This window comes from Hoplias malabaricus, chromosome 4 (genome assembly GCF_029633855.1).
Source record: "Hoplias malabaricus isolate fHopMal1 chromosome 4, fHopMal1.hap1, whole genome shotgun sequence".
NCBI lineage: Eukaryota > Metazoa > Chordata > Actinopteri > Characiformes > Erythrinidae > Hoplias > Hoplias malabaricus.
Window position 1 is genome coordinate 53,076,020 of NC_089803.1, and position 13,456 is coordinate 53,089,475.

A 13,456-nucleotide genomic window follows, 5' to 3' on the forward strand; every position below is an offset into this window, starting at 1 on the left:
ATCTACAGTAGCCGGGCTTCATAAACCAACCTCGGTAGTGCTATAGGAAAAAATCTTGTCTCCTGTATGTAAAGACAGGCTTGTGTAATGTTTTCCACAACCTGGGGACCACAGTTAAAACATTCCTGTCATCTGAGACAGCACTCTATAAAAGAACAGAATGCACAACATGAACAGAGAACCCAATAGCTACACAACCCTCAAGATGCTGGATGCTTCTTCAAGTTGTTCTGGCAAATGGGAGAGAGAGAGAGAGAGAGAGAGAGAGAGAGAGAGAGAGAGAGAGAGAGAGAGAGAGAGAGACCAAGAGACTGAGAGACTCAGTGACAAAGACAAGCAGGTGTGCCACTTGATATCCAACCAATTCTTGGCTGTGTCCTAAAAATTCCTGCTAGGCTTTCAGCTGTGTCTACCAGCAAGAACTTTCTAAAACACGCAATTGTTCTCTGGAAAAAAAAAACGTGCTGTTAAACAATAAGCAGTGCTACTGTGGCAAAGGTTTTCATTGCAATAATTGCTGTTAATTTATTCGATAAATATTTGTTTGAAATATTGTAGTAACTGGAATGTATTTCTGTAAATTTCAGAAGATACAAAATTTTATAAAAACATAATAAAAAACACAGTTCGCAAAATATTGTGCTGTAATATAAATATTGATAATGTGTTTAAGTTGAAATACATTAGAAATAATAAAAAGAGAAAATATAATTAATTAGATTAGTGTGTGTTTGACAGCAGTGTGAATATATGTGAGAGCGTCAGTGAATCAGTAGTTTGGCTTTGGGGTGAAGCATATATACAGGCAGATGAATGTGCCTCTGATGGTGTGAATATAAGAGAGAATCAGTGAATTGGTAGGATGGTATTGTGGGTGGAGGTATAACTACAGTTAATATAAAGTAAAGTTGGGTCAGTTGTTGAGGTGTCCTGGATCTTAACTCCTGAGAGGTAATTACAGTGTAATAAAGTGAAATAAAAGTGCACTGTGACTTTTAATGATACAAAATTACAATAACAACTGTAAACTTGTGATAAGTCAGTGCTTTGCTGCCAAACATTTTGCAAATGACCAATAAGAATCAGCTTTATTAATCCCCTTATGGAAATAGCTTCTTTGCATTTAACCCATTCGTGGTAGGAAACGTGGAAACACACTAGTGAGCAATTCTTCACACACACTAGGGGCAGTGAACACACACACAACAGGAGGAGCAGGCTACCAACCAACTTGGCACCAGGGGTGGGGGGCAGTTTGGGGGTTAGGTGCTGTGCTGAAAGGCACTTCACATGTCTTTTTTATACCGGTCCTGGGAACTGATCCAGCGACCCTCTGGTCTCAAGTTGGCTACACTAACCTTAAGGCCTTGGCGGCCCAGAGACTTTATTTAAAGCTTTATTGTAGTGCATGATGCAACTCTGATTTGGTTTTATTCATATCAAGTATATAATCATAAGGGAAAACCTGGGCCTTTTTTGGATCAGTTTACACTCTATGGTGAAAAATCATCAGAACAAATCATAACAAATCTTGGAACTGGTAAACCCTGAGCACAAAGCTAATATCAAGCCAGACATAAGTCTGTGGATGTTTACATTTGATATTTAAAAGCAAAGGTTGAGTTGCTGTTTAACGAGCTTGCAGAAAGGCCAGATGTAGAGTGAGGACAGCTCAGTGGTCCCTGAGATCCATGGGAGGAATGTATTTGTGTGGATGAAGAGATTTTGGAGGTTAGCGTTAGCGTAGCTTACGTCATACCCAGATGATTGACCTTTTAGAACACACAGCTTATAATACTGTGTATCTGGTATGAGGATAAGCAATTAACATGAGTGTACTTATATAACAATCTGCAATTAACATTTTAAAGCAGTCCTGACAGTCTCACACATGTGCCAGTGAGAACTGATTTTAATGATATTTAGAGACAATAGGTATGGAATCCAAATTGCTGTGCATATATTTGTAGCAATTTTTGATATAATGTGCAAGTTTGCAAAGAATAAGAGGTTACATCTAATTCAAACAAAGGTAGTATAATTCAAAATATAGTATAAGGATGTCTTGTAGGTGTAAAGACCCTGTATGTTTGTTATGTGTCTATTATGTGTCTTAGAACAAATCCCTTCAAATAAAATACATTTTGCACTCATACACAAATAACCTCTTCTTATCTTGTGTGCTACCCTCAGACTCTCTGTGTGCTGGTTGTAATTTGTGAGTGGCAGGTGGTGGTTGTATTTAAATCCGGCCTCTGATTGGACCCAAACAGCAAGGGACAGCTGCATCTATCAATAGGAACACAGGGTCCCTGCTGAATGACAAGAGCCAAAATTAACCAGTCTGAGCTTCAGTGCTCAGACCTCACTAAATATCAACCTGTAAATCAGTAAAAATACAGTTCCATACACCACTGTTTATGACCATAACCCAAAATAGAGGCGAATACTTTTCACCACAATTAGAGGGTGCTTACCCAGCTTTATTACCTCATTGCTAGGCCTGTCACATTAGCCATTTTTTGATGGTCGATATATTGTCCTAGAAATAATTGCAATAAATTATATTATTGTCATTTAAAAAACAATTAATATCACACATGTAATGAAAATATAATACAATTACAACCATTTAAAGAGTGATAAACTTTTAGCTAAAATATAGTTATTAATAACATTGGAAGAGGAATATAAATATGTTTATATAGCCAAAATAAATAAACAAAATAACAGTAAACACAATGGTTATTATTGGGGTCAACAAAAATTATTATATATGTCAACAAAAATTATTATAAATTATTATATATGTCCATACATTTTTTGATAAATTGATAATGTAATTACTGTGACAGGCTTAATTATAACAAATGAACATTCATTCACTCATACATTGTCTGTAACCGGCTATCCAGTTCAGGGTTGCGGTGGGTCCGGAGCATACCCAGAATCACTGGGTGCAAGGTAGGAATACACCCTAGAGGGGGCGCAAGTCCTTTGCAGGGCAACACACACTCGCACTTGTTGAGTCACCCAATCCACCTACCAATGGGTGTTTTTGGAAGGTGGGAGGAAACCCGAGCACCCGGATAAAACCCCTGAGCACACGGGGAGAATACACCAAACTTCTCACTGACTGTGACATTTCCTGCTGTGCCACCATGCTGCCCTGCAAATGAACATATCACATATAAAACAATTCATTTGGTAGCTAAACATTCTGGCTTTGGGAAACACATTTCAAACAAACGTAATTCTTGAAAGTGTTTTGAAAATATAGCAACAACATATATGTAAATAAGAGAGTTTTTACAGACATTAGCAAGCTGTTGGACTTGGACATTTGAAAGAGCTCAACCCTATAAAGGGATGTAAAATTATCAAACAACTGCTTCATAAAGGCATTTTTGGGGGCAGGTTCTCAAGCCAAAAAAAGGGCAAAAAAGTAAAATAATAAAAAACCACAGTAGGAAATTTTGATTTACACAATTATTAAAAGTCATGTATGTATGAATGTTTTAAGCTGGATTGTTTTTAAAGGAAACTTTGGGCTAACAGCCACGTATTGTTTTTAGCGCCATTATAATGTTAAGTGTTGTGGTTAATTTTGCACTTAACAACATCAGGGACATTGTCATTACCTTTCTGTTTGATGCTGCAGGTCAGAGGAGAAATGTGTAGCAGCGGTTTGTCCTGGTGCTCAGCACTGCATGAGTGCTAACTGGAGGAGTAAGGGGAGGGACAGAATTCTCACAAGAACTCAAATAAATGTCAGTCAGTTATCAAAACATTTTTGGGGGGAATTGATGACAGAGACGGAAATTTGTAGAAAAAGCATTTTCGTTCACTGACTGCTTCCTAGTGTTGTAATGCGCACGTGTGAGTAGGAACTGTTAGTTCAGCCATATTTCACACAGAGAACTTAAGGTGGCACTACTACACCATCTGTTGTTAGTTCAGCCATATTTCACATTCCAGTTCATGAACTAGGTTTGGAACCATTCTGCAAGTCTCCACCGACATAAAGTGGTTCGCGAACCAGAAAAATCTGTTCCCAGCTGGAACCAATAATTGTAGGTTCTTCAGCAAATAACAATAGGTTCTTCGGCAGTTTGTGTGTGTTTCTGGGGCTGTGTTTGGCGCAAGACCCTGTGCATTAACCTGTTACATTGAATAAAAAGGTCATAGTTGTTCTTAAAATCAACAAAATGTTCTTGGTCTTTACTGGTAGATCATCTAGTATTTATTTTTAAATAAAATGCACAAGAAAAACCCTGATGTCTGTGTTATATATTATGAACAAATCTTAGTGTTCCTTTTTTCATTTCTGCATTTATTAGTCCTGCCCTCCATATTTTCTCTACAACACACTCACATAATAAAAACCACATGTAAACAAAGACATTGAAGCACCAAAGCTTCTCCAGAACTTCCAATGACCTTTCAGGGTAAGTATTTTGGGCTTTTATGTGTTTGAAATGCCAGAAACACCTCTGTGACAATGGCTATATCGCTAATGGTGGTCCAGCAAAACTAGTTTCTCTTTGCTCTTGTTTTTAAATATTAATGAATGAACAAAAAATTTGGGCTCTAGCAGAAAGGGCCCTTTTCTCATCCAGGGCAAAAGGGGAGGTGCTTGAGCACCAGTAGGGTGCATCTAGTTAATTTTATAAGTCATTTACATATTTCTGATCATTACTGACAGCTTTCTCTCCAGTGCCAGGCTACTGTCCTCAATTGTTTAGCACCAAATTGCAATAATCAATAGTCCCTGTTACAAGCAGTACATTTCCATTTAAGGATGCAGTGTGATATGTACAAGCTAAAACATGGTGATTTTAATTCCAACTAATGAATGCCACAACAAAATACTTTTATTTAATAAATGTGCTTTATTGCAGGCTATTAGAACATAATATTCAACAAAATAAAATAATGATGTGTTGTTCAGGATGGATTCTGCATTCTGAAAAACATACCAAATTAGCAGCTTAATACACTCATAATCACAGTGTTTTGCTCGTTTACTTCATGTCCTTTAATGCCTATTTTACATTCTTGTGTCCAGTTTCATCATATTCCTTTGTTTCTTTTCAATGCAAGTAATGGCTTAGCTCCAACAGAGAAATTAGGGATGTAACGTTGTACCACCCTACTAGTCCTAGAAAACACTGGATTTCCTTCATGTTCTTTGTGACAGGAAAATCACTGACAGATTGCAATTTATCTGGATTGGAGTGGATTCCATCCCCAGAGACTACATATCCCAGAAAATGGAGTGTATTTTACATTAGGCTGCACTTTTTTAAGCCCTGCTGAGCTTGTGAACTAACCAATGCTAAGAGGCGCGCATGGTGTTGCGCCAAATACAGTCCCAGAAACACACCCAAATGGAGTGTGTTCCTATCTTATTTCCTATTATTCAGCCAGGGTTCGCGCTGAAGAACCTACAGACTTAATTTACATCATTTTATAGTGAGATTTTAGGTAGTGTCATAGTCACACAGCTCCAGGGATCTGGAGGTTGTGGGTTCAAGTCCCGCTCCGGGTGACTGTCTGTGAGGAGTTTGATGTGTTCTCCCCATGTCCGCGTGGGTTTCCTCCAGGTACGTAGGTTTCCTCCCATGGTCCAAAAACACATGTTGGTAGATGGATTGGTGACTCAAAGTGTAAACAGGTGTGAGTGAATATGTGAGTGTATGTCACCCTGAGAAGGACTGGCGCCCTCTCCAGGGTGTGTTCCCGCCTTGCGCCCTGTGATTCTGGGTAGGCTCCGGGCCCATCCTGAACTGGATAAGCAGTTTCAGACAACGAATGAATGAATGAATTAGAAGATAGAATCTTTTTGTAGCTTTTTTGTCATGTATAGACATAAGAAAATACTGTGTTATTTATATAGTCTCTTCAGGTCTAGGATTTTCCTGAATGTTTCTGGGATGTCTTGGCTGATAGAATTCATCATCAACTTCAGCTTCTCTTCTAAATTCTTCATCACTTTGAACGTGACGTAAGCAATGCTGCACCTCACGCTCATTTCTTTCTTCTCTATTGATGTTTCTCAGTGACTGAACTGTAAGAGAGACACAAAAGGAGAAATTATTTTAATAACAAAACATCTTTTCAAGTTATGTAAATGTTACAAGATTATGTGCCAGTCGTAATGACATTTCTGTAACAAGTTGTAAAGGACTAAACATGTACCTAACACTACCAACATAGTAACTTTACAGGAGAAGGAAGAAAAAAACATGAATTTAAATGGATGTTAATGTAAAAAAATTGATTCCAAGTTACCTTTGGAGTATTTATATTGGTTCATTAATTATTAATTTTGACACAATGTAAAGGACAGATGTTGTATTCAAACGATGTAGTAAAGTAAAGAAACACAAAAAATGAGATATTGATAATATATTTCTTACCTCTTTTACAAATGTAAATTTCAATAACCAGCATAATAATTAATAAAATAGCAGGAATTATATAAATATATAATTTAATTTCATGTGATCCATTCTTTTCTGATTGCATTTGGTCCAATGTTAGGCCATCTAAAATAAAATAAAAAAAATCAGTCAGTTACCTGAGTTTGTTAAATTTACTGACAATGTCTGTTTAAGACCTACTAAAGACCTACTAAAAAAAAAAAGCACATGTAATTTGCTATTATGGCTAGATGAAGTTTTGACTTTTTAAATAAAATATTAATGATATACACTGTAATTATATTGCAATTTAATGCATTTTTTTATTCATTCATTATCTGTAACCACTTATCCAGTTCAGGGTCGCAGTGGGTCCAGAGCCTACACAGGGCAACGCAGACACACACACCTAAGGACACTTTTGAGTCACCAATCCAATGTGTGTTTTTGGACTGTGGGAGGAAACCGGAGCACCCGGTGGAAACCCACGCAGAAGAGAACACACCAACTCCTCACAGACAGTCACCCGGAGCAGGAAACAAACCCACAACCTCCAGGCCCCTGGAGCTGTGTGAATGCGACACTACCTGCTGCGCCACTGTGCCGCCCTGCCATTTTTTAGTAAGATTTAAATTCTTACTCCATCCAGTAGAAATGTGAAGATTATTTGTGTCCACTGCACAATGGTAGCGGTCAGGCTCTTTGATGCTGGTCTCAGTCTGAAGTCTAATTTGAAGTGAACCATCCATATTTGGAGCTGGACCAGACACGTTAACATTTTCTTTTAATACCATTCTGTCCAAAGTCAGCTGAACACGAACTCCTTCTAAGTATTTATGACTGACATAACATCGCAGAGATACTGTGTCTTTATCTTGTAAAGTCTTGCCAAATATAAAAATATTTGGACCTGTAAAGAAATAGTATTTGAAAGAACAAGTATTAGCAAAGAATATAATCAGAGCCATTATAACTGATTCATGCTGTTTACATTTCTGGAAGAAAATAATTATTAATGACCATAAAATATTTAAGACAGACTCACTCATGTTTTGTTGCAGATAGTCAGCTTTTTTCTTCATCAGCTTTAGCAGAGTTTGTTTACACTGATATAACTCAAAGTCTTTCAAAGACGGAATCATTGATGTCATCTGGTTCCAGTCTGATTGGACTGTTCTCGCCAGTGAAGTGTCAGATTTTCACTTCAGATTGTTTACATTCAAAGTTAAAAAGTCGTCACCATCTACACCCCATCTGTCACTGATAGTCACTGCTGAACCATCTGTAGTGCAGCTTCTCTCTCTCTGGATTACACCTACATTATATAACAAAATAAAATTATCCTTTGCTTCTACAGCTATTCCCAATTTAATCCACTCCACTATCCACAGATGCCACAGTTTAATTCCAAATAACACCTGTTTTGCAGGCCCGGATTATCCCATTGGTTTTATGGGCACATGCCCAAGGGCCCAGGCTACTTGGGGGCCCACGCAAGCAATTTCACAAAATATGAAAATGTTCCGTTTAATGTTACATGGCCAATTTGCAAACAAGCATGTGTTAATTAAGTAATAATACTAGAGAGGGAGTGCTATAACGTGAGACATCGGCACTTGTGTGTTCTGGTCAAAGGCACGAGGCCAAAGATCAGTACAACAGTGCCAATATTTCACGTTATAGCACAAACCTCGAGTGTATTATTGCAATTATACCATAGTTTGTTATAACCGTTTATCATTAGGTTTTAAGATAAAGAAACAGTAAAAAAATATTTTTTTTCAAACTTCAGTGAGGTAAATAGTTCCATTCAATCACACATTCCTTTTTGCTCTTTTGAACAAACTCTGGATCTTTAACTTTTGCGATGGACCTGTCATGGATTTCTGAACTTTGGTTCTCTTCAGGAGCCGCTCTGTGTTCATACAAGATTTGTTAAGAATCAAGGCTGCATTATTCAGAGCTGCTCTCTGTCTAAATCAGGACTGAAGCAGACATAAATGCATCATGTCAATATAATGTCATGGTTTAGCCATTGTTTACAGCGGATTCAGATCATAGTGATAGGTATCATACATTACACAAGTTCTTTCTTTTTATGTTAAAAGTGAGTAAAAGTTTTATGTTAAAAGTGAGTATTTTATTGGGTTCCAGAGCCATGCTGCTGAGCTGGTGAAGTATGGGAGGTACACACCTGTCACATTTGTTGCATATTGCATTTGAAAATGAAAAGCTAAATACATATTTCATTTTCCTTTTGACTCTTTTTATCCAGTTCATAAAGAAAAAACAAAGCCAAAGTGTTGTTTGAATTTGCTTTCTCATTTAAAATTTGACCATGAAATTCCAGGATAGCTTTGAAAATGAAAGGACAAAAAGCTTTTTTAATTTTAATTTAAATTTTGTCAGTGCTGACACATGCATGAGTGAAAAATGAAATTGCAAATTAAGTCATGTCTGAGAGAAAGTAGAAAGCCTTGCGATCTCAATTAACATGGAATATTCCACAAAAATACCCGCATCACTAAAAACAGCTACTTGGTGGCCAACTACATATCTGTGCCCATGGGCCAATAATTTGATGATCCGGGTCTGCTGTTTTGTGGTGGCTCTGTTAAAGTCCTGACCATTGAACAACAAATTGAAAAGGGACTAAAAATGTATGATAAGCAACAGATGGACTACAGTCTGTAATTGTAGAATTACATAATGTATCTCTATGACAAAATGGACAATGAAAACAAGGGGGTCATGTTTGGACAGGTGTATACTGTGATTACAAATATATTCTACATAGCAGTCACTGTTAGCTTGGATGTTTTTACCCCAATCTTTTTTAACCAATTTAGTCATTGCATATTGCACACTGTAAGCACTCATCATGCTACCAAGCCAGGATGCAGAAGATGAGCACATGCTTCCTTTGAGATGTGAAACCGGCTCAGCATCAGTGGACAGAAGAATGTGTTTGGAGCAACATGCACCCATTGGAACTGGCTTATAGATTACTCACTCACATATGTTTAGTAAATGAACCACAAGGGGTGCTAATATTTACATACTCCATCACGTTTAGGAACCACACCAAATGAGGGTGATATTCTGAGCTTTGTCTTAGAGACATTGTGTCCTTTATGTTACTAGGTCCCAATTTACATTTGCATTTCGTTCTCCTTATTGATCAGGTATAATATTGATTTCTGCTTTATCTACTGCTAGGTCTACTGTGAACAATAGTGTAAATGAAGGCAGCGCAGAAAGACTGCAAGAAGTAGAGTGTAAACATTTTATGTGTAAGAAATTATAAATGATTTAGCTATTTAACAGATAAACCGATGATCTTACAGTTGGTTTTGTTGGTGGCCTGCTGCAACCCCTCCTTAAGGGTTTTATGGAAATAATATTCCGCCTCACAAAACCAGTCTTTGTTCTTCCACTCTTCAGCAGTAAAAGCCTGATTAATCCAGTCGTGTCTGGTATGTTTTCTGAATATGGGGCTTTTACAATGAGAGATGCTGAGGCCGTCAAACACCATTGTGATTTCAAACTCTGGATTACCACCAAATGCTGGATGCATTGTGTACAAATACTGCAGACAATGCTGATCTGTAAACAAACAAACAGCTTATTTTAATCAAGATCATAATATGTAAGAAACTAAATAAATAATTATCAGGTGTTATATACACTAATATACACAGAAAATTGAATGTAATTATGAAAGAACACTAGTTCTACTGGTGTCAAACTTTCTTTTACCACCATCTTACTACTCCTTTTCACAAAACAGTACGATGCTGCTACCTTTATTATTACTACAGGAATTTGTTTAATTTTTTTATGTTAATAATGATGTCTTATAAGGGATATTATTTCCTTAGTTTTTTTTTTTTTTTTAAAGCACTAGGTAGATAAAGCTGTCTGTTACAACATGTTTTAAATAAAAATAATAATAAAAAATACTAGAATCTCAGAAACATTTAATTGATTAAAAGATAACTGATTAATTACACCCCCGTGTCTGCGTGGGTTTCCTCCAGGTGCTCCGGTTTCCTCAGTGCATGTGTGTGTGTGTGTGTGTGTGAGAGAGAGAGAGGGAGAGAGAGAGAGAGAGAGAGAGAGAGAGAGAGAGAGAGAGAGAGAGAGAGAGAGAGAGAGAGAGAGAGAGAGAGAGAGTGTAAATTTGAACTAGTAAATTAAAGAACTTTTGAGTGAGAGATCATATGGAATTCATTCGTCACTTTTCTTGCCTGTTTCATGAATAAACTGAAACACAGAACGCAACCAAAACTGACAACAGTATTACTATGGGAACAAAGCCAGGACTATATCTCTTTGCAAAATCAACTGCTGTTTCAAATGCACTTTGTGAAATTGTTTAAACAAAGGCTTCCTTTTATTTAAAAAAAATTCTGCTGTGTGGATGAATGGTACATGACTATTAAAACTCAGAAGGAGCTTAGAAAACATACTGGTAAATACCAACCTATGTTTTTTTTTATTTTATTTGTGTGTGTGCACAGCATTGATATCAGCTTTCCATGAAATAATCACAGTCCAGATCAAATGCAGTTTACTCACAGCCCACAACTACTGCATTACATTATTTAAAAAAAACTGTATTAATTGAAAATGCAAACCTGATGCTGCTCTGTATAAAATGTTTTACAGATTTGATTCTTTAACTAAAGCGAAAACAGTAATCCATTTGATTACAATTTAAAACTTACCTGCTCTGACCATGTTCACTAAACAGCAGACAACACCCAGGATGAAGCTCATTGTAGAGATCTATATGTAAATACCCATGTTACATTATCAATATAATACATTAAAGAGGAGAAAACACAAACACAAACCAGTACAGCCTCGGTAAAACTGGAGTCTGTACTGTCTGACTGTCAGACTGGTTTGGTCACATTATTCACAGTTGTCACATGGTTAAGTAAATAAGGTAAACTAAACACCCAGTAAACCCAACAGTAAGTTTTGTATTATTAATGTTATTAAAGCAAATACAAGTTACCAGGACCAAAGAATGTTCATCTGGATTCATTTACATCTTTATGGTAATGTTACTGTAAAGTACTGCTATAATATTATAGTTATATTATTAACTAAATAAACATACAGTTACAGACACTCTAAGGACTGCTGCCATGTCACAAATTCCCCGTCAAAACTGAAAGTCTGCTGGGAGTGCATCAACATTTGCTTCAAACTTTTTTTACACCTTTATTTTCAGGGTGTAGCAGCAAAGTTTGCTTTAACTGTCATAAGATCAGTTTTTAAATGCAAATGTAAGCTACTCTGTTTTCTTTAGATGTCATGATAAACACAGTGACACATTATCAGAACTTTGTGAACTGTAAGGAAAGAGGGATCTGTTTAATCTTACCTAAATACATTACTGCTACAATTGCTTTATAAAAATAAATTACACTTATATATTTATAATTAAAGCCAAAACATAAATTCCTAAACACTTGCTTGTAGTTTTCAGTGTTTTGTAAACAAGGCCAAGGAATGTTCAGCTGGAATCATCTTCATCCTAATGGTAATATCATTGTAAATTACTGCTATAATATGTTAACTAAATAAACATAAAGTTACAGACATTCTAAGGACTGCTGCCGTGTCACAAATTCCCCTTCGAATTTGAAAGCCTTCTGGAAGTGCACTTGTTTTATGCTTTTGATACTCGGGCATGTTGTGACCATGAACTTCTGCTGTAGATGGTCCAGAAAGATAAGAGATCTGAGAGAAAACTAGAATTAAAGAGAGAGAGGGACAGACAGAAGCAAGCAGAGTGAGAGAGGCCTCATTACAATGAATTGATCAGAAAAGCATCCTGTAATGGAGCAGGAAAAGGAAAAATGCAGTTTAATTTTACACATATATCTCCTCCTTAAAGCTAGCATGCATGTTGTACTGCTTCCTGTACACAAACAAACAGATACACAAGGAAACCAAGGTTGGTGAATGGGTCAAAATAACAAAGAAATTAGGATCACCAACAGCTTTAAACTTAAGAAAACTTTAAACTCAACACTAAGTAAGCTTTTACAAGTTGAAGCAAATGCAGAGAATGTCAACTGAAGATTTTGCCTAAGTTCACACACACACACACACACACCTATGGACACTTTTGAGTCACCAATCCACCAATTTTTTGGACTGTGGGAGGAAACCAGAGCACTCAGAAGAACAGAGAAAACTGGGATATTGGGTTCAATAGTCCAATCTAGGTGGAGTTTCCATGTTCTCCCTGTGTCTGCGCGGGTTTCCTCCCTCAGTCCAAACATGGAGGTTTTGTGAATTGGCGTTGCTAATAATGGTCCTGGTGTATGCCCAGATATGGATATCACCAGATATCCTGGGTAAAACCCTAGTGCCCTATGCAGTCCCCCAGGTGGACGATCGAGAGTACGCTGTGCACCTTTGGCTGCCGCTTCTTGCCAGTCTGTGTAGGATTTAATGTTGATTGTAGATTGTAAAGTGTCCTTGGGTTTCTAGAAAGGCGCTAGAAAGTGTAACATTAAATAAATAAATAAAACACTCCAAACTCCTCACAAACAGTCACCCAGACCAGGACTTAAATCCACAAGCTCCAGATCCCTGGAGCTGTGTGACTGCAACACTACCTGCTGCACCACCATGCTGTCTGCTGCCTAAATTAATTAGCCATTTAAAATTTTGTGTAAAACATGAAAATGATTTGCTTGTTTTGTTTATAAAAATTACTAAAAATAGAAATGTAGACATCAGTGTATTAAACAGTGCATTAATGACAGTTAGTGTAGTTTTGGAATGGGATATTTTACATTTTATGTAACATATTCTGAATGTGGAAAAATGGAAAATCTTTGACTAATAGAAAAACAGCATATTTAGATTGAAAATGCTGTCTTCCACCTAAGCTCCTCTTGTAAAGAATGTGATGTCAGTTGTGTCTGAATACAGTCCATTTTCAAATACTATTCTAGCTCTAACTACGATGATCTCAGTGGAAATGAGAATGAATGGAGTTC

At 36.9% G+C, this 13,456-nt stretch overlaps 1 protein-coding gene across 1 annotated transcript; it reads right to left on the reverse strand.

Annotated features, from left to right (window-relative positions):
* Nucleotides 1–4,915: 4,915 nt before the first annotated feature.
* LOC136695645 (uncharacterized) lies at nucleotides 4,916–11,303 on the reverse strand. Its single transcript, XM_066669854.1, has 6 exons — nucleotides 11,156–11,303; nucleotides 9,771–10,031; nucleotides 7,471–7,740; nucleotides 7,066–7,335; nucleotides 6,423–6,551; nucleotides 4,916–6,070 (listed from the first exon to the last, which is right to left on the reverse strand). Exons 3-6 carry the CDS (start codon nucleotides 7,574–7,576, stop codon nucleotides 5,892–5,894), a joined length of 684 nt encoding a protein of 227 aa, XP_066525951.1. The 5' UTR covers nucleotides 7,577–7,740; nucleotides 9,771–10,031; nucleotides 11,156–11,303; the 3' UTR covers nucleotides 4,916–5,891.
* Between the last annotated feature and the right edge of the window lie 2,153 nt (nucleotides 11,304–13,456).

What these genes read in the sequence shown, in the direction of transcription:
- LOC136695645 (XM_066669854.1), bottom strand. Translation starts at nt 7,576, where the DNA reads ATGACATCAATGATTCCGTCTTTGAAAGACTTTGAGTTATATCAGTGT. An exon ending in TCACATTTCTACTGGATGGA is followed by an intron (nt 6,552 to 7,065) that starts GTAAGAATTTAA and finishes ATTTTATTTTAG; the next exon opens with ATGGCCTAACATTGGACCAA. An exon ending in AATTTACATTTGTAAAAGAG is followed by an intron (nt 6,071 to 6,422) that starts GTAAGAAATATA and finishes TCTCTCTTACAG; the next exon opens with TTCAGTCACTGAGAAACATC.